Below are 21,142 nucleotides of genomic sequence, written 5' to 3' on the forward strand. Positions count from 1 at the left end.
TAAAATGGCCTTAATAACCAAAAGCCACATAAAGAGAAATCTTTTCTAGTTTCTACCCATCACCTAGAAAGTACTTCCCTAAATTCATGTTTTAAGAATTAATTCAATCTCATGAATATAACTGATACATTCCATTTCATACAATTAAAAATTAATTCTCTTTGAAGCAAATCAATGAAGTAGACTCTTAAAGATATTCATAAGAAAAATAATGAATATCTTTAAAGTGTACACTTATCTAAACTTCAAGATCACTCCAATGGGTATATTTTTCCAAATTTCTAATTTCCCTGATATTTTTTGGACAGAAGAACCTCTGAAGAATTTTCCTTCATACTCCACCCTACCACACTAATCAGCAATTCACTTTATACACTTCTAATAAGTTATGAGTAGTTTATACATATCTTGGCTTATAAGGATACGTAGTTTCAAACTCAACTCCAAAGAATTGATCAATTAAACTTTTCTTTTTAGAAGGTGTCACTGCTGATGCAGATGAAGAGTCTGTCTGCAAAAATTAAAATGAAATAAAAATTCCAATTTTACTTTATGTAGTTATTAATGTACATTTCCTCCCACACAATGTAGTTTAGTAATACATATTTAAGTGTTTTAAAATATAATCCCTTTCTGCAAAATCTTTCTACTGCTCAAATAACTATAGATGCTCAATAGTACCTATTAATTATGTTTAATAAAAATACATTGAATTCAAGTGTCAAATGCAAGCTTTCAAGTATTCAAGTACATGTCTACCTTATTAAGATGAATTTATTTCAAGCTTTTGAAGTGGGGATGAATCAAGGTATAATGAAAATCTGTAATTAAAATATGTTTCAATTACCTCTTTAACAGAATCATCTTCTATGGCTTCTAATTTCTGTTGCAATACTCGCATCATTTGTATCCAACATTCATTAGCATCCTGTAATTTTAAAAATGACACCGTAAATAATCCTGGCTATGACAGTGTTTGGCATATAGAATCCTTCCAAAATAATTAGTTTCCTTAGAGAAAAAGAAAGCTTTTTTTTTTTCTTTAAAAATATTAAGCCAAAGTCGATATTTTCTGATCTTCAAAACAACGAAAAATTCCAAAATAGTTTTTTCATTCATTCAAGAGATGTTTACTTGTGCTCCTGATTAGGCTAAACACTGTTTTGGACACTAGAAATACATAGCAAAAAAAAAAAACCCAGAAAAAGTCCAAATGGGAAACATAGATAAACAAAATATTACATAAATTCAAGTTAAGAGAAGGGCTATAAAGAAGAAAAAAAGGTAGTATGGGAGCAAAAAGTGATTGGGGCAAAGAAAGTGTGCTATTTCAATAGGGCAGTTAAGGAAAGCCTCTCTAGAAAAACCTCTCTAAGAAAGCCTCTCTGATGTCTTGATACTTGAGCCATGAGACCTAAAGATAAGGAGGCAAGCCATGCACTGAGAGCCAAAGGAACATGAGCACAGGCCCTTGCAGAACAAGAATACTTTGGAGGGTTTAAAAAATAGCAAGGAAGCCAGTATCCGGAGAGAAATGAGAAAGGAGGACAGTGGTACATGATGCATTCAGAAAGGTAGCCAGAGGCTAGATTATTTAGGATTTAGAAATTTAGGGATAGAAAATCACCAGGAAGTACTGAACAACATAATCTTATTTACATTTTAAAAGGACTCTCAGGGGCTATATGGAGAAACTGCAAAGAAACAAAAACAGAGCAAGATGATTAGTTAACAGACTACTGCACCACTCCATGAACTAGGGAGGACTGATAATTGTTTTTCCAAATATAATCCAGTAAGTGTGGTAAGTACAGGAAACCTAAAATTTATATTTACAAAATGAAAACCAAGCTCCTTGCCCTGATTACCTGTTGAAGATACTGTCCTTGTTCGCCCTTTTCTGCAAACTGTGGAAAAGCCATGTGCAAAAACTGCAGTAGAATAATAGGTGGAATACTAGAAGAAGTTTTATCCATGGACTCAAACAAATCTCTCAGGGCTTAAAAACAAAGCAAATAATACCTTAGTAAAAGAGTGGCATATTTAATACAATTACTATAAACAAAAAACTGTTAATAACTGTTTTTATATATAACTACTCCTTTAGCAATTGTTGGATTCCTAATAAGAAGCTTTGTTTTTAAATCTTAAGGATGTCAACAGAATTTATAATGCAATTGGGAGCTATAAACAACTTCTGGGCCCTGTCCCTCTCTTTCCTTGCCAGCTGCTGTTTTCCCAAAGCAGGGTATATCTTCATTCAATACAAAGAACATATAACTTCTGTCTAGAGATCAATCAGGTATAATGTTGTTCTGCCGCTATGCCATTATCAGGTCATCAGGTCTCCACACTCCTAATCCATTATCCTTTACTTGATTCCCGTCTACTGAACTCCTGAATATTGAAATCTGGCTCTTTAAACATACTTCCTGATTCTACTGAACAGCTAAAAACCAAAACTAATTTGCCTTCTTCAAAATCTTTCCTGTTTATCCCTTCTCAAAAATCCCATGATCATGGACTCAGCCCTGGCCTCTGGAGATCACAATACTTTTCCTTTGCTGATTTTCTAGCTATCACACAATGTCCTTATATCATGTACAACAAATATAATATATCAGTGTTAAACACCCAGATTTTGAAAACTATCCTATGGTTATGAATGTCTTTATTCCTGGGAAATACGTACTAAAGTATTCAGCAATAAAAGACATGATATATGCAACTTACCCTAAAATGGTTCCGAAAAAAGAATATGCATTATAGAGAATGATGAACCAGATGTGACAAAAAATTAGTAACTGGTGAATTCTTAATACTTTTCTGTAAATTTAAATTTTGGTGATGGTTGCACAACTCTGTGATTATACTTAAGAACAATGAATTGTACACCTTAAACGGGTAACTTGTATGATATATGAATATCTCAATAGAGCTATTACCAAAAAAAAAAAAGATGCCTATAAAAACCCTATCAACCTAGCCCAATGATTTAAGAGAGTAATCATCTGGCCATGGCTAGTGTGGCTCAGTTGGCTGAACGTTGTCCCATGCATGAAAACGTCACAGGTTAGATTCCCAGTGAGGGAATATTCCCAAGTTGTGGGTTTGATCTCCAATAGGAAGTGTGCAGGAGACAGCTGACAGATGTTTCTCTCTCATATCAATATTTCTCTCTTTCTCTTTTTCTTCCTTCCTCTCTAAAATCAATCAATAAATAAATAACAGGGTACCCATTTTGTCAAAATGTCCCAAAACGAGACGGGGATACAGTGTCTCATATAATAAAGAAATAAGTTGTTTCTACCCTTTAAGAATGTCTGTCTCGCCCTGGCCGGTTTGGCTCAGCAGTTAGAGCGTTGGCCTGCGGTCCAGAGAGACCCGGGTTCGGTTCCCGCTAAGGGCATGTACCTCGGTAGCAGTTTGTCCCGGGCCCTGGTTGGGTCATGTGGTTGGCAGCCACTCGATGTGTACCTTTCACATTGATGTTTCTCTCTCTTTCTCCCTCCCACTCTATCTGAACAAAAAAATTAAAAATGTCCTCGGGTGAAGAAAAAAAAAATGTCTGTTTCCTCATTCCTCATACACCACTTCTTACACTAATACCCACCAAGACTCTCTTTTATAATGATCACATGAACTATAACAAAACCTATCTCTGGATATCCCTAAAGATATGTATTTTACTTATACAACTTAAAGCCAAAATTATAATTTAATCCAAAGACTGTTTTTCAAAAAGAACTCACATCACTGGTTTATAATTTGGATAATAAATAATTACCAAGATGTTTACAGTAAGTTGTCCATTTTAACAAGGTGATGTTTTGCAAAACACATTTTGTAAATTAACAGCTATCAAACTGTAAGTGAAAAATAACATTTATTGAATACTAAACTCTCTCTTGAAAGTATATATTTCTAAGATACTGACCTGCAGTAATATATTGTGCTGAAGCCATTTCCCCTGAAGCTCTCAAGGCACCAGCATACCTAGGGGACATTAAGGCAGAATTAAATAATAGGATTCGATTCAAATGAGAAGAAATCGGTTAAAAGGTCTTATTATGACACCCTTAACGGCGAGTTTCTCAGAGTTGCTCCCACCTATTTTCGTCTCGTCTGCTCTTGTTCCTTTAAGCATTATATGGGCAAAAAAGGAAGCTAAGAATAAAGGGAATTTAAATGAATAAAACCAGCCCTGGCCAGTTTGGCTCAGCGGTTAGAGCGTCGGCCTGCGGTCCGGAGAGACCCGTGTTCGGTTCCCGCTAAGGGCATGTACTTCGGTTGCGGTTTGTCCCCGGCCCTGGTTGGTCGTGCGGGTGGCAGCCACTCGATGTGTTCCTTTCACATCAATGTTTCTCTCTCTCTCTCCCTTCTTCTCTCCCTCCCACTCTATCTGTACAAAAAATAGAAAAATATCCTCGGGTGAGGATAAAAAATAAATAAATAAATAAATAAATAAATAAATAAATAAATAAATAAAACCATTTTTAAAATAATTTATTAATTTTTTAATTATATAAGTCCCTCCTTTTTCACCCTTTGAACTCCACCCCCTTCACCCCCACCTTCACCATACTATTGTCTGTGTCCACTGGTTATGCATATATGCATATAGTTCTTTGGTTTATCTCTTCCCACCCCGCTACTCCCCTTCCCTCTGAGGATTGTCAGTTTGTTCCCTACTTTCCTGTTTCTGGATCTATTTTGTTCATCACCTTATTTTGTTGAAGCAAGCCACCGTAAATTATTTCCCCTTGTCTAATTCATCTATATCAAAAATTTATTGAAAACTGTGTAGCCCTGGCCGATTTGGCTCAGTGGTTAGAGCGTCGGCCTGCGGTACAGAGAGACCCGGGTTCGGTTCCCGCTAAGGGCATGTACCTCGGTTGCAGTTTGTCCCCGGCCCTGGTTGGTCGTGCGGGTGGCAGCCACTCGATGTGTCCCTTCACATCGATGTTTCTCTCTCTCTCTCTTCCTCTCTCTCCCTCCCGCTCTATCTGAACAAAAAATGGAAAAATGTCCTCGGGTGAGGATTAAAAAAAAAAGGAAACTGTGTAAAAGAAAAGTACAGATTAACTGTCCATTATTACAAAGAAAATAAAAATATAATACAACTTGAAAAATCAAGAAAAAAGGAATTAAATCAAAATAAACTCACCAACATTCAACACTAACTAGCCATTAACAGTAAACAAGTCACTTAAATTTCAAGTCAGTTTGTTCACCTATAAAATGAGGAGTTTCTATTAAATGATTTCTAAATGCACTTTCACTGCTCTTATTCTCAGTTAACATAGTGCAAAGGACTGGCATTCCAAAGGAAATGTACAAATCACAGTATTTACTAATACAATGCCCTATGACAAAAGATCAAGAATTACCATTCAGTAATATTCAAACATTAGAGGTAGGAGAGAGATTGCATATTAACTATGATCAAAACTATGCTTACATACTACATACCGACTAAAATGAAAGTGATATATCATACAAGATTGGCAAGAATGTGGAGCAACCAGAACTACTTATATATTCAATAACATGAATTAATCTCAAAAACTATACCAAGTGAACTAAGCCAAACCAAAAAAAAAAAAAAGAAGTACATTCTGTACTTACAAATTTCAGAATGCACAAACCTAATAGGAGATCAGTAGCATCTTGGGGGATTTGGACATTGAGAGGGGAATGAGGAAATGTTCTATAATTTGACTGTAAAATAGGTTACAGAGAATTTGAGTTTGTCAAAACTGATCACACTGAACACTTAAGATACATGCCTATCACTAGATGTTGATTATATATTAAAAAAAAAACAAAAAAACTCTGTGCTTTTGTAAATAGAATGAAAGGTCATAAACAATATTGCTAAATTATATTCAACTGGAGTTTTTTCTTTTTTTCATTTATTCAGATCTGTTGAAAACTGCTGCAACTAAAAAAAAAAATTTTCAATACACAATAATTCATTATGTCTAACTTATATATGTTCATTTAAAAAATGAGTATCGAGATTCCAAAATGGTGGCAGAGTGAATGGAAGCTACACAGACCGTCTCCCAGGACCAAAACTGGAATTACAACTAAAACACAGACAAATTGACGGGAAAAGGGAACAGAAAAGCAGCTTGCGAGGACCATATAACCAGGGACACTGACTCAATCCTGCTAGGATTGAAAAGGCTGGAGAAGGGGGCTGGGAGCCCACGGTCCACAGCTCGCCTTAGTTGTGAGCAGTGCCCTCGGGATAAACTCCCAAGCTGCGCCCTCGGGTTAAACTCCCAAGCAACTCTGTGCTGTGGAGCCTGGACAGAGGCTAAAATAGGCACAGCCACTCACCTTGGGATCGGCAGAGGGAGGGCAGACTAGACTGGAACTGTGTGGGGAACTCGGGATTTGGAGGGCACTCAGAACTGTGGCTGAATTGCAGCCACACAGGACAGTGGCCATATTGTGCCTTCCCAGGGCTCTGGGGAGAGGCAGCAGCCCCTCCCTCGGAGATTCAACCCCACCCTGTGGGGCACTGAAATGCAAATTGAGGCTTACTAACTACCAGCATCTGCCCCACCCTCAGGAAATCCTCTTACTCAGAGCACCAGAGGGAATTTTTCAATCAACTAACAAACCAAAACTCTTCAAAAAACCTGGACTGCTAGCCTCCAGGCAAAACGGTAGAGGATAACAGTACCATTCCTGGGCTAACAACTCTAATCAGGAAAGTGAGACTTGACAGTGGTGTTTAACGTGGGGCCTCCCTCACTCATCTAAAAACAGGAGAGGGAGCCACAAACAGCAGACCAACAATACCCACAGGGAAAACTTGCAAGGCTCCAAAGCCCACTGTGATAGCCAAAATGGTGAAACACAGAAACAAAAACCAAATGAAAGAACAAGAGACCTCCACCAAATAATATCAATGTGGAACAGTTAGGCAAGTTAACAGAGCTAGAATTAAGAGCCATGACCTTGAGGAAGCTCAACAACATGGGTAAGGACATAGAGATGCTGAAAATAAACCAATTGGAAATTAAAAACCAACAAGAAGAGATCAAGAGTGACATATCAGAAATAAAGAAAACATTGGAAGGTCTAAAGAGCAGAGTAGAGGAAGCAGAGGACAGGATTAGTGAATTAGAAGACAGGGTAGAAAATATCAACCAATCAGAAAACCAAAAGGAAAAAAGATTAAAAAACAAAAAGACAACAGAACTGTGGGACAACTGCAAACGTAATAATATTCGCATTATAGGAGTCCCCAAAGAAGAAGAAAATGAGCAAGGGTTAGAGAATATATTCAAAGAAATAGTGACAGAAAACTTCTCTAATTTGGTGAAGGAAGAAGGCATTCAAATTCAAGCACAGAGAGACCCAAGAAAGAAAAACCCAAACAAGCCCACACCAAGACACATAGTAATTAAAATGCCTAAAATTAAAGACAAAGAGAGAATTCTAAAAGCAGCGAGAGATAAGCAACAGGTTACCTACAAAGGAAACCCCATAAGGCTCTCAGCTGACTTCTCACAAGAAACACTACAGGCCACAAGGGAATGGCATGAAGTAAACAAGGACATGAAAATCAAGAATCTGAATCCAAGACTGCTCTACACAGCAAGGCTGACATTCAAAATACAAGGTCAAATAAAGAGCTTCCCAGACAAAAAAAGGCTAAGGGAATATATTAGCACCAAACCAGCACTACAAGAAATGTTAAAAGGATGGTGTAATTAGAAGAAATAGAAAGAAAAATATAAACAAACTAAACAAAAATGGCAATAAATAAGTACATATCAATAATCACCTGAAATGTAAATGGATTGAATGCTCCAATAAAAAGACACAGAGTAGCTGATTCGATAAGAAAGCATGACTCGCCCTGGCCGGTTTGGCTCAGCGGTTAGAGCATCCGCCTGCGGTCCGGAGAGACCCGGGTTCGGTTCCCGCTAAGGGCATGTACCTCGGTTGCAGTTTGTCCCCGGCCCTGGTTGGTCGTGCGGGTGGCAGCCACTCGATGTGTCCCTTTCACATCGATGTTTCCCTCTCTCTCTCTTCCTCTCTCTCCCTCCCACTCTGTCTGTGCAAAAAATGGAAAAATGTCCTCGGATGAGGATTTAAAAAAAAAAAAAAAAAAAAAAGAAAGCATGACTCATCTATATGTTGTTTACAAGAGATCCACCTCACAACAAAAGACTCACATAAGTTGAAAGTGAAGGGATGGAAAAAAATTTTCCAAGCAAAGGAAAAGAAAAAAAAAAGCTGGGGTAGCAATACTCATATCTGATAAAATAGATTTCAAATGAAGATCATAACCAGAGACAAAGAAGGCCACTACATAATATTGAAAAGATCTATCCAACAGAAAGATATAACCTTGATAAACAAATATGCACCCAATATAGGAGCACCAAAATATATTAAAAATCTTCCGGAGGACTTCAAAGAAGAAATCGACAACAATACAATCATAGCAGGGGACTTCAACACCCCGTTGACACCACTGAATAGATCCTCTACACAAAAAATTAGCAAGGAAACAGAGACTCTAAATGAACCACTAGACCAAATGGATTTAATAGATATCTACAGAGAATTACATCCCAAAACTGCAGAATTCACATTCTTCTCAAGTGCACATGGGACATTCCCAAAGATAGACCACATGATAGGACACAAACTAAATCTGGACAAGTTCAGGAAGATTGAAATCATATAAAGCATCTTCTCAGATCACAATGGCATGACACTAGAAATCAATTGCAACAAAAACATGCAGACATTTAAACACATGGGGCTAAATAGCATGTTATTAAACAATGAATGGGTTACCGAGGAAATCAAGGAAGAACTTAAAAACTTCCTGGAAACCAATGAAAATGAACACACAACAACACAAAATCTATGGGATATAGCAAAAGCAGTTCTGAGAGGGAAGTTCATAGCACTACAGGCCTACCTCAAGAAACAAGAAAAATTTCTAATTGACTGTCTAACCTCACAACTTAAAGAATTAGAAAACAAACAAAAAGAAAACCCCAGAGCAAGTAGAAGGAAGGAAATAGTAAAGATCAGAGCAGAAATAAATGACATAGAGACCAAAAAAAACAATTCAAAGGATCAATGAAACAAAGAGCTGGTTTTTCAAAAAAATAATGAAGATTGATAGACCCTTATCTAGACTCACTAAGAAACAAAGAGAGAGAGAACCCAAAAGCGCAAAATCAGAAATGAAAGAAATGAAAGAGGAGAAGTAACAACTGACACCATGGAAATACAAAAGATTGTTAACAGCTACTATGTTAATTTGTATGGCAACAAATTCGACTATCTAAGCGAAAAGGACAAATTTCTAGAAACACAGAGTCTCCTAAAACGGGACCGGGAAGAGATAGAAAACTTGAACAGACCAATAACAACTAAGGAAACTGAAGAGGTAATCAAGACTCACCCAGCAAACAAAAGCCTAGGCCCAGATGGCTTCATGAGGGAGTTTTACCGAACATTCAAAAAAGAACTAACACCCATTCTCCTCAAACTATTTCAAAGAATTCAAGAAGGAAGACTTCCAAATTCGTTATATGAGGCTAACATAATTCTAATTCCAAAACAAGACAAAGACACTACAAAGAAAGAAAACTGCAGGCCAATATCCCTGATGAACATAGACGCCACAATCCTGAACAAAATACTAGCAAATCGGATCCAGCAATATATCAAAAAAATTATTCACCATGACCAAGTGGGATTCATCCCAGGGATGCAAGGCTGGTACAATATTCACAAATCAATAAATGTGATACACTACATAAACAAAATGAAGAATAAAAACCACATGATCATATCAATAGACGCTGAAAAAGCATTCGACAAAATCCAGCATCCATTTCTGATAAAAATGCTCAGCAATGTGGGAATACAGAGATCATATCTCGACATAATAAAGGCCATATATAAAAGACCTACAGCCAACATCATACTCAATGGGCAGAAACTAAAAACATTTCCCTTAAGAACAGCAACAAGACAGGAATATCCACTGTCACCACTCTTCTTTAACATTGTACTGGGAGTCTTAGCCACAGCAATCAGACATGAAGAAAAAATAAAAGGGATCCAAATTGGAAAGGGGGAAGTGAAACTGTCATTATTTGCAGATGACATGATATTATACATAGAAAACCCTAAAGACTCCATCAAAAATCTACTAGACTTAATAAATGAATCTGGCAAAGTAGCAGGATACAAAATTAACGTCAAGAAATCGACAGCATTCTTATACACCAATGATAAACTCACAGAAAGAGAAACTGAAAAAACAATCCCATTTACTATCGTGGCAAAAAAATTAAGATACCTAGGAATAAACTTAACCGAAGAAGTAAAGGACCTATTTGCCAAAAACTACAGGACATAGAAAAAAGAAATAGAGGAAGATATAAAAAAGTGGAAGCACATACCTTGTTCATGGATTGTAAGAATTAACATCATTAAAATGTCCATATAACCCAAAGCAATCTATACATTCAATGCAATCCCCATCAAAATCCCAACGACATATTTCACAGAACTAGAACAAATACTTCAAAAGTTCATATGAAACCAAAAAAGAGCCCGAATAGCCACAGCAATTTTGAAAAAGAAGGACAAAGTAGGTGGGATCACATTATGAGACATCAGGTTATACTACAAAGCGACTGTAATCAAAACAGCCTGGTACTGGCACAAGAACAGGCATATAAACCAATGGAACAGAATAGAGAACCCAGAAATGGACCCAAGGCAATATGCTCAATTAATATTTGACAAAAGGTGGCAAGAGCAAACAGTGAAGTAAGGACAGCCTCTTTCATAAATAGTGTTGGGAAAATTGGACAGCTACATGCAAAAAAAATGAAACTAGACCATCAATATACACCATACTCAAAAATAAACTCAAAATGGATAAAAGACTTAAATGTGACCCGTGAATCCATAAAAATTCTAGAAGAAAATGTAGGCAACAAAATTTCGGACATGATACGCAGCAGAATTTTCACTGATACATCACCTAAGGCAACAGAAACAAAGGAAAAAATATACACATGGGACTACATCAAACTAAAAAGCTTCTGCACAGCAAAGGAAACAACCACCAACATGGAAAGGCAACCCACTGTATGGGAGAACATCATTTCCAATGATACATCAGATAAAGGGTTAATTTCCAAAATATATAGAGTACTCATACAACTCAACAAAAGGAAGACAAAGAACCCAATTAAAAAATGGGCAGAGGAGCTGAATAGACACCTCTCCAAACAGGACATACAAATGGCTAAGAGAGCCCTGGCCGGTTTGGCTCAGCCGTTGGAGCGTTGGCCTGCGGTCCGGAGAGACCCGGGTTCGGTTCCCGCTAGGGGCGTGTGCCTCGGTTGCAGTTTGTCCCCGGCCCTGGTTGGTCGTGCAGGTGGCAGCCACTCGATGTGTCCCTTTCACGTCGATGTTTCTCTCTCTCTCTCTTCCTCTCTCTCCCTGCCACTCTATCTGTACAAAAAATGGAAAAATGTCCTCAGGTGAGGATGAAAAAAAACCCCCCCAAAAAAAACAAATGGCTAAGAGATATATGAAGAAATGCTCAACATCACTAATCATCAGAGAGATGCAAATTAAAACAACAATGAGGTATCACTTCACACCTGTCAGAATGGCTGCCATCAACAAATCATCAAACAAGTGTTGGCAAGGGTGTGGAGAAAAGTGCACTGCTGATGGGAATGCAGACTGGTGCAGCCACTATGGAAAACAATATGGTGTTACCTCAAAAAATTAAAAATTGAACTTCCATTTGACCCAGTGATCCTGCTTCTAGGAATATACCCTAAGAAGCCTGAAATACCAATCAGAAAGAATATATGTACCCCCATGTTCATAGCAGCACTATTTACAAGATCTGGAAATAGCCCAAGTGTCCATCAGTAGACGAATGGATAAAAAAGCAGTGGTACATATACACAATGGAGTACGTGCAGCTGTAAGAAAGAAAGATCTCTTATCCTTTGAGATGACATGGAGGGACCTGGAAAGTATTATTTTAAGTGAAACAAGCCAAGCAGAAAAGACAAATACCACATGATCTCACTTATATATGGAATATAATGAATATAACAGTCTGAAGAATAGGGTAGACCCAGAAACATGGAAGCAGGGTACAGACTGATAACCCTCAGAAGAGGGAGTGGTGGGGGGTGGGAAGAGATAAACCACAGAACTTATATGCATGTATGCATAACCAATGGACATGGACAACAAAGCGAGGGCAGGGTGGGGTGGATGGGGAGGAGGGTGTCAATGGGGTAAAAAAGAATAAATATCTGTAACAAAAATAAAATAAAAAAATAATAATAATAAAAAATAAAATGAAACAATAAAAATTAAAAATGAGTATCATAATAGTTTCCCTGTGAGACAGTATAACTTTTTCAAAAGCACTTTTGAAATTAAAATGAAGTACTAATAAAGCAGATATGTCCCAGAATACCACTGAATTATGCAGTTACATAACTGCTGTTGTTACTGAATTTTACTTCTAGTTAATTGAGTAACTATTTCTACATTTATCGTAAAAAGCTACAGTAATGAATTATTAATCTTTTTTTAAGTAACTGAGAATAGAAATGTCACAAGTAATTCAATACCATCCTGTAAAAATGCTCAATATTACAAAAAAACATACTTTCTACTTAAGATAAACCCATCCAATAAGCCAAATAACATTCACGATGAACATCACAAAGAAAAACTGTTAGAATACCGAGGAACTGAAAGGAATATGAAGGGGTTTAACAGATAGAAATACTGAGTTTTATAGACAAAAGGACCAAGAGAATACCTTTCCTAGTCTTTTTCAAGTCAATAAATAAAAATTAAATGACACAACCCTGGCCAGTTTGGCTCAGCGGTTAGAGCATTGGCCGTGGATCAGAGAGCCCGGGTTCGGTTCCCGCTAAGGGCATGTACCTAGGTTGCAGTTTTTCCCAGGTCCCAGTTGCGGTCTCTCTCACATCAATGTTTCTCTCTCTCTTCCTCCCCCTCTCCCTCCCGCTCTATCTGAGGATAAATGCAAAAATGTCCTCAGGTGAGGATTAAAATAAAAGTAAGTAAAAAAAGAAAAAAAAATGTAAATGACACAGAAAATCTGAATAATTAATAAAGCTAACTTAATGTCTATTATACCTTATCACCTACAAAAAGAGGATGTCTTGACTTTTCTGTGAAATATTCACAACAATCAATCGTACATCAGATCAACCTAAACATTCATTAACAGAAAAATGAACATTTGTAGTATATGCATAAATGCATACTATCTATATAGCATGAACATGAATGAACTACAACTACACCTACAGATAACATGGATAAACCAAACATAATGAGCTAGACCCAAATAAACACAATGTCTATGTCTCTGTTCACAAATAGTTAAAATAAGTCAGGTTAATATTAACAAGTTTGGAAATAAGGCTAGGTTAGTGATTAGGAAGGGACAGGTAAGGGGATTTGGGGAGTGCTGAAAGAGTTTTGTTTATTTGTATTGGTTACATGGTTGTGTTCATTCTGGGATAATTCATTTACATAGTTTTTTGGATATTATAATTCATTACTTAAAAACCAACTTTGGGCCAAAAATAAAGAGATTTTATAGTGTTATTTTTTGTTTGTTTGTTTGTTTTTTAAATCTGAACAGCATCATTTAATGAATAGGGAACAACAGTAAAATCTCAAAATGAAATACTTTAGTTACTATATATGTATAAATAAATGATCCAAGCATGGAACTTAAGAAATTAGACAACAAAACAAGCCTAAAGAAAATAGAAGAAATTAATACAAACAAAAGGAGGATGACCCTATCCGGTTTTGCTCAGTGGTTAGAGCATCAGCCTGAGGTCCAGAGAGACCCGAGTTTGGTTCCCGCTAAGGGCACATACCTCGGTTGCAGTTTGTCCCCAGCCCTGGTTGGGTCGCGCAGGTGGCAGCCACTTGATGTGTCCCTTTCATGTCGATGTTTCTCTCTCTCCTCCTCCTCTCTCTCCCTCCCACTCAATCAGAACAAAAAAAAATGGAGGGATGTCCTCGGGTGAGGATAAAATTAATTAATTAATAAAAAGGAGGATGAATCAGACAATTAACTGAAATAACTGAATTATTCAAACAGCTGATTCTGTGAAAAATAAAATACATAAAAATCTAGCAAGATAATAAAGGGAGAAAAAAACCCAAGTATAACAAATACAGTGGAACCTTGGTTCTCAAACTTAATTCATTCTGGATGGATGTTCGAGAAGCGATTTGTTCAAAAACCCAATCATTTTTGCCCATTAGAAAGAATATAAATTGAGTTAATTCATTCCAGACCCCCAAAAGCAAAAAAACACAAAAATATTCACAGCACAATTTCCTGAGATGTTAACAAAGTAAGGTTTAGCAGTAAATTGACTCATACTCTCATTCTCTCCTTTGTGGCCTGAGAGACCTGTGACTGATCATAGAGGTATCAGCATGAAAGGGTTGTCAGGTAGAGAACTGAAGTTTTGTTCGACAACCAACACATTTTTCCGGGAACTTTGTAAAAATCAAATTATTCAAGATGAGAGACGTTTAAGAACCAAGGTTTGACTTAAATAAAAATGGTGAATAAATACAGGTCCAGAAATAGAGTTAACTCTTACGGTAAAACAGTTTAAAGACATAAGGACAAATTCGTAAGGAAACATAAATTATCAAAACCGACTCTAAAAGACATAAAAAATATACACTGAAAATGTACAAAAAAAGGCTGGATCCAGCCATTTTTATGAATAAATTCTATCAAGAAAAGATCATTCCTATACATATTTTAAAATGAAAGTAAAATAGCAATCTAGTTATTGATAATGGAAAAACTCACTATGTTGTACTTATCAAGAGTTGGCTTGCCAGTTCCCAATAAGATAAAAATATGGCCAAGTGATAAGGCCTTTTATGAGTAACTTACAGAATTTTAAAGAGTTGTTTTTTTGTTTTGTTTTTTTAATCCTCACCTGAGGATATTTTTCTATTTATCTTCAGAAAGAGTGAGAGGGGGAGAGAGAGAGAAACATCGACATGAGAGGGATATATCGACTGGTTGCTTCTCACACAACCCCGACCAGGGCCGGGGACCGAACGGCAAGCAAGGTATGTGCCCTTGACTGGAATCAAACCCAAGACTCTTTTGTCTGTAGGCTGACACTCTAATCACTGAGCCAAACCAGCCAGAGCTTAAAATACCTTTTTATGTAATTTTTCTCTTCTTTCATTCCTATTTTATCAGTTACTGCCATTTTTCCAAAGACAAACAACCCCATGCATGTCACCTTGTATCAAGTAAGTTAGTAAGTATGAGAACTTCCACCCTTGTGAAAACTTAGAATTAAAAAAAAAATGTCATTTTGTTTCAAGAAAACAGAATCAACAGGATGACATCTCCTCTGCTTATACCAACTCAGAAAAATAACTCCAAGACATGAAAGAGAGCTCTTCTTGAAATAGAGGCTATAAGGTATCCCAGAAAGAAGGGGAAGTGTTAGAAGTACATAAGGCAAGTCTGTCCCAACTAGGCACACTCTAGGGCAGAGAGCTGCTCCTGCAAGCTACTCATTCAGATAATTTGCAATCAGGATATAAAGAAGAGAATATGGTTGAATAAGATAAGTATACAAGCCCTGGCCGATTTGGCTCAGCGGATGGAGCGTCAGCCTGCACTCGAGAGAGACCCGGGTTCGGTTCCCACTAGGGGCATGTACCTCGGTTGCAGTTTGTCCCAGCCCTGCCCTGGCTGGTCGTGCCGGTAGCAGCCACTCGATGTGCCCCTTTCACGCACATTGTTTCTCTCTCCCTCTCTTTCCCTCCCACTCTATCTAAACAAAAGGAAAAATGTCCTTGGGTGAGGATTAAAAAAAATGATAAGTATACAATCTTCAAACAAATGAGGGGAGATCATTACTTACATCCAAAGAGAAAATAGTTAAAGGAAAAAAAAAAAAAACTTCAAATAAGAATATTTTAAAGCCTCAAAGAAATAAAAAACAGGACTCATATCAAAAATTATGAACAGGAGGTTAAAGAACAGATCAAAGGTTGATAAATAAGCAGCTGTGAAACAAAGCTAATGTAAAAATCAATAAAACGTAAGTAAAACTCTGAGGCATTCTCCCAGAATATATAAAAATAAATAAAAAGTACAGAGAAAAAAAAATGACATGAAAACTACATCAAGAAATTCTAATATTCAAAATGTGAGACTAAAAGAAAACAATTAGAAAGATCAATGAAACAAAGAGCTGGTTCTTTGAAAAGATAAACAAGCACTGGCCAGTTTGGCTCAGCGGTTAGAGCGTCGGCCTGTGGTCCAGAGAGACCCAGGTTCAGTTTCTGCTAAAGGTGCGTACCTCGGTTGCAGTTTGTCCCTGGCCCTGGTTGGGTCATGTGGGTGGCAGCCACTCGATGTGTCTCTTTCACATCGATGTTTCTCTCTCTCTTTTTCCTCCTCTCTCTCCCTCCCACTCTATCTGAACAAAAAAATGGGAAAAATGTCCTCAGGTGAGGATAAAAAAAAAAAAAAGTAAAGATAAACAAGACTGATGGACCCTTAGCCAGACTCATCAAGAAACAAAGAGGGCCCTGGCCGGTTTGGCTCAGCGGTTAGAGCGTCGGCCTGCGGTCCCGAGAGACCCGGGTTTGGTTCCCGCTAAGGGCACGTGCCTCGGTTGCAGTTTGTCCCCGGCCCTGGTTGGTCGTGCGGGTGGCGGCCACTTGATGTGTCCCTTCACGTGGATGTTTCTCTCTCTCTCTCTTCCTCTTTCTCCTTCCCTCTCTATCTGAACAAAAATGTCCTCGGGTGAGGATAAAAAAAAAAAAAAAAAAAAAAAGAAAAGAAACAAAGAGGGAGGACCCAAATAAACAAAATTAAAAATGAAAGAGGAGAAGTAACAATTAACACCACAGTAAAACAAAGGATCGTTAAAAAATACTATGAACAACTATACACCAACATTGGACAATCTAGGTGAAATGTACAAATTTCTAGAATCACAGTCTCCCAAAACTGAACCAGGAAGAGACATAAAAGTTGAACAGACCAGTAACAACTAAGGAAACAGAAGATGTAATCAAGAAACTCCAGCAGCCCTGGCCACTTTGGCTCAGCGGTTAGAGCGTCAGCCCACGGACCAGAGAGTCCCTGGTTAGGTTGCCACTAAGGGCGTGTACCTCGCTAAGGGCGTATACCTAGGTTGCAGTTTGTCCCCTCCCTGGTTGGGGTCATGTGGGTGGCGACCAGTCGATGTGTCTCTTTCACATCAGTGTTTCTCACGCTCTCTTCCCCCCTCTCTCCCTCTCACTCTATATGAAGATAAATGCAAAAAAAATGTCCTTGGGTAAAGATAAAAATAAATTGATTAATAAAAAAAAAGAAAGAAACTCCAGCAAACAAAAGCTCGGACCCGGACTGCTTCACGGGGGAGTTTCACCGAACACTCGAAGAAGTACTAACACCCATTCTCCTCAAACTATTCCAAAATATTCAAGAACAAGAAAGACTTCCAAGTTCGTTTTATGAGGCTAGCATAATTCTAATTCCAAAACAAGACAAAGACACTACAAAGAAAGAAAACTACAGGCCAATATCTCTGATGAACATAGGGGCCAAAATCCTTAACAAAATATTAGCAAATTGAATCCAGCAATACATCAGAAAAATTACTCACCATGACCAAGTGGGATTCATCCCAGGGATGCAAGGCTGGTACAATATTCACAAATCAATAAATGTGATACACCACATAAACAAAACTAAAGATAAAAACCATATGATTGCCCTGGCCGGTTTGGCTCAGCAGTTAGAGCATCAGCCTGCAGTCCAGAGAGACCTGGGTTCGGTTCCCGCTGGGGGCGCGTGCCTTGGTAGCAGTTTGTCCCCGGCCCTGGTTGGTCGGGCAGGTGGCAGCCACTCGATGTGTCTCTTTCACGTCGATGTTTCTCTCTCTTTTTCCTCCTCTCTCCCTCCCACTCTATCTAAACAAAACATGGAGAAAAAAAAATGTCCTTGGGTGAGGATTTAAAACTAAATAAATAAACCATATGATCATATCAACAGATGTTGAAAAAGCATTAGACAAAACCCAGCATACATTTCTGATAAAAATACTCAGCAATGTGGGAATAGGGAGACCATATCTCGACATAATAAAGGTTATATGTGAAAAACCTACAGCCAATATCATACTCAATGGGCAAAAACTAAAAGTATTTCCCTTAAGAACAGGAACAAGACAGGGATGCCCACGTTCACCACTCTTATTTTACATAGTACTAGAAGTCTTAGCCTCAGCAATTAGACATGAAGAAAAAAATAAAAGAGATTCAAATTGGAAAGGAGGAATCGAAACTGTCATTATTTGCAGATGGCATGATATTGTACACAGAAAATCCTAAAGACTCCATCAAAAATCTACTAGATTTAATAAATGAATTTGGCAAAGGATACAAAATTAACATCAGAAATTAATGGCATTCTTATACACCAAAAATGAACTCACAGAAAGAGAAATGAAAAAAACAGTCCCATTTACCATTACAGCAAAAAATCTAAGATACCTAGGAACAAACTTAACCAAAGAAGCAAAGGACCTATTTGCAGAAAACGACATGACACTGAAAAAAGAAATAGAGGAAGAGGAGAAGCGGTTGCAGCGCGGAGCAGAGGCAGGCAACCAAATGCGAACCGGAGCTGGGTAGACAACATGGCCAGGATCACCACCATTGAGGTGGTGAGAGGCAAGATCCAAGTTCTGCAGCAGCAGGTGGATGATGCAGAAGAGAGGACCGAGCGCCTCCAGCGGGAAGTGGAGGGAGAAAGACAGGCCTGGGAACAAGCTGAGGCTGAGGTGGCCTTCTTGAATCGTAGGATCCAGCTGGTTAAAGAGGAGCTGGACTATGCTCAAAAGCGCCTAGCCACTTCCCTGCAAAAGCTGGAGGAAGCTGAGAAAGCTGCCAATAAGAGCGAGAGAGGTATGAAGGTTATTAAACCAAGCTTTAAAAGAGAAAGAAAAGATGGAACTTCAGGAAATCCAACTCAAAGAAGCAGGAGCACATTGCAGAAGAGGCAGATAGGAAGTATGAAGAGGTGGCTCATAAATTGGTGATTATCGAGGGAGACTTGGAACACAGAGAGGAATGAGCTGAGCTGGCAGAGTCCCGTTGCCAAGAAATGGATGATGGACCAGAACCTGAAGTGTCTGAGTGCTGCTGAAGAAAAGTACTCTCTAAAAGAAGGCAAATATGAGGAAGAGATAAAGATTCTTACTGATAAACTCAAGGAGGCAGAGACCCATGCTGAGTTTGCTGAGATCAGTAGCCAAGCTGGAAAAGACAACTGATGATGTGGAAGATAAACTGAAATGCACCAAAGAGGAACACTTCTGTACACAAAGGATGCTGGACCAGACTCTGCTTGACCTGAATAAGATGTAGAGCCATCCTAATCCCGCCCTGCCATTGCTCCTCCCTCTGACCCTGACTCCGCCTGAGGCCAGCCTACTTGAAGCTGACCTTTAAACTGAGGGCTGATCTTTAAACTGGTAAAACTGGAAGGCTGCTTTCCCTTTCACTGCCTCCCATCCCCCACCCATGTCTTTTTCACCAAATTATCTCTGCCTCTCCTCAGATTCTGGTTGGGCTAGAGGCTGAGCAACTTTGGGAACAACTTTTAAGGGAATGTGAGCACAATGCCAAGTGTCTTTAAAAGCATGTTTGATGTAAACATTTTGTAATTACCTTTTTTGTCGTTGATGTGGCAAACCATTTGTAAAACATTCCAAACAAGTCCATAGTTCTTAAGAAGTGGTCTAATCCCTCTCTCTCTTTTAGGAGGTAATTTTTCATCTTAATCCATATCGTCCTCTTGACAGAGGAGGAAAAGAAGTATGGGTGTGCCTTACTGAGAGCCAAACAGAGCCCAGAAAAAGACTCCACTATGGGGAATCATTGCTTTGTGCAGAGTATCAGCCAAATCAAAGATGATTCTAGAAGTTACCTCCCACCCCCCACCAAAAAAAAAACAAATATGTTCAGGTTTCAGCTTTTAAGGTATCTTTGGGCAATTTTTTCTTCTTCATCAGAAGTGACCAAATTAAAATGGTGATATTTCTCTGTCTGAGACCAAATCCTTATCCTGTCCATCTCTACCCTTTTCCCAATGGTTCACAGAATGGATCATGTGCCCCTTATGTTGAAGTGACCAGTTATTTGGTCTCCTGCCTCCTTGAAGCAAAGAAAATTATGTTTTTGCCACTGATTTAGCCATATGAAACTCATCTCATGACTCTTTTCTGGGTCTGAAGCTGCTGTCTCTAAAAGTGCCATCTCATTGTGCTTTGCATCAGTTAGTCCTGGAGAAATCTTGGTTAGTTTATGTACAAAACTTTTTAAATGTTGTATTATTTTGAAACTTTGTTTCTTTGGGGTTGGGGTGCACTGGCCACCCCATCTGGCTGTGAAGTTCGCTACAGTCTGGGCTGGCAGTGTGCTGATCTTTAAAAGTTTCCTTCCCTACCCAATATCCCATTTTTGGTGAGGTTTCTGTGAAGTCTGGTAGGTGCGCATGCTGCAGCTTATTGGATTAAAATGTACTCTCCTTTGATGTGGTCTCTTTGGGGGCCAACTGGGAGAAAGAAAACCAATAGTGCGATTGTTTTGATACTGAAAATTGATAATCATATTTTTAAAATAAAGAACCAGTCCCTACAAAAATAAGAAATAAAGATATAAAAATGTAGAAGCATATACCATGTTCTTGGATTGGAAGAATTAACATCATTAAAATGTCCATACTACCCAAAGCAATCTACAGATTCAGTGCAATCCTCATTAAAATACCAACGACATATTTCACAGAACTAGAACAAATACTCCAAAAGTATATATGGAACCAAAAAAGACCCCAAATAGCCACAGCAATCTTGAAAAAGAAGGAGAAGGTAAGTAGGAGGGATCACAATACTGGATATCAGGTAATACTACAAAGCCATTGTAATCAAAACAGCCTGGTACTGGCACAAGAATAGGTATATAGACCAGT

At 38.2% G+C, this 21,142-nt stretch overlaps 1 protein-coding gene and 1 pseudogene across 2 annotated transcripts in view; one reads left to right on the forward strand and one right to left on the reverse strand.

Moving 5' to 3' along the window:
* Positions 1–21,142, reverse strand: part of USP14 (ubiquitin specific peptidase 14) — a 56,764-nt gene that overhangs the window by 14,710 nt on the left and 20,912 nt on the right. For both annotated transcript variants that reach the window (XM_036244049.1, XM_036244050.1), the window contains exons 6-9: positions 3,938–3,996; positions 1,869–1,999; positions 848–928; positions 426–511 (exon numbers count right to left, since the gene is read on the reverse strand). In XM_036244049.1, the coding sequence (XP_036099942.1) occupies positions 426–511; positions 848–928; positions 1,869–1,999; positions 3,938–3,996 (357 nt within the window). The remainder of the gene's footprint in view (positions 1–425; positions 512–847; positions 929–1,868; positions 2,000–3,937; positions 3,997–21,142) is intronic.
* Positions 18,807–19,536, forward strand: LOC118618127 (annotated as a pseudogene).

The sequence above is a fragment of the Molossus molossus genome, unplaced genomic scaffold (genome assembly GCF_014108415.1).
Source record: "Molossus molossus isolate mMolMol1 unplaced genomic scaffold, mMolMol1.p scaffold_m16_p_6, whole genome shotgun sequence".
Classification (NCBI taxonomy): domain Eukaryota; kingdom Metazoa; phylum Chordata; class Mammalia; order Chiroptera; family Molossidae; genus Molossus; species Molossus molossus.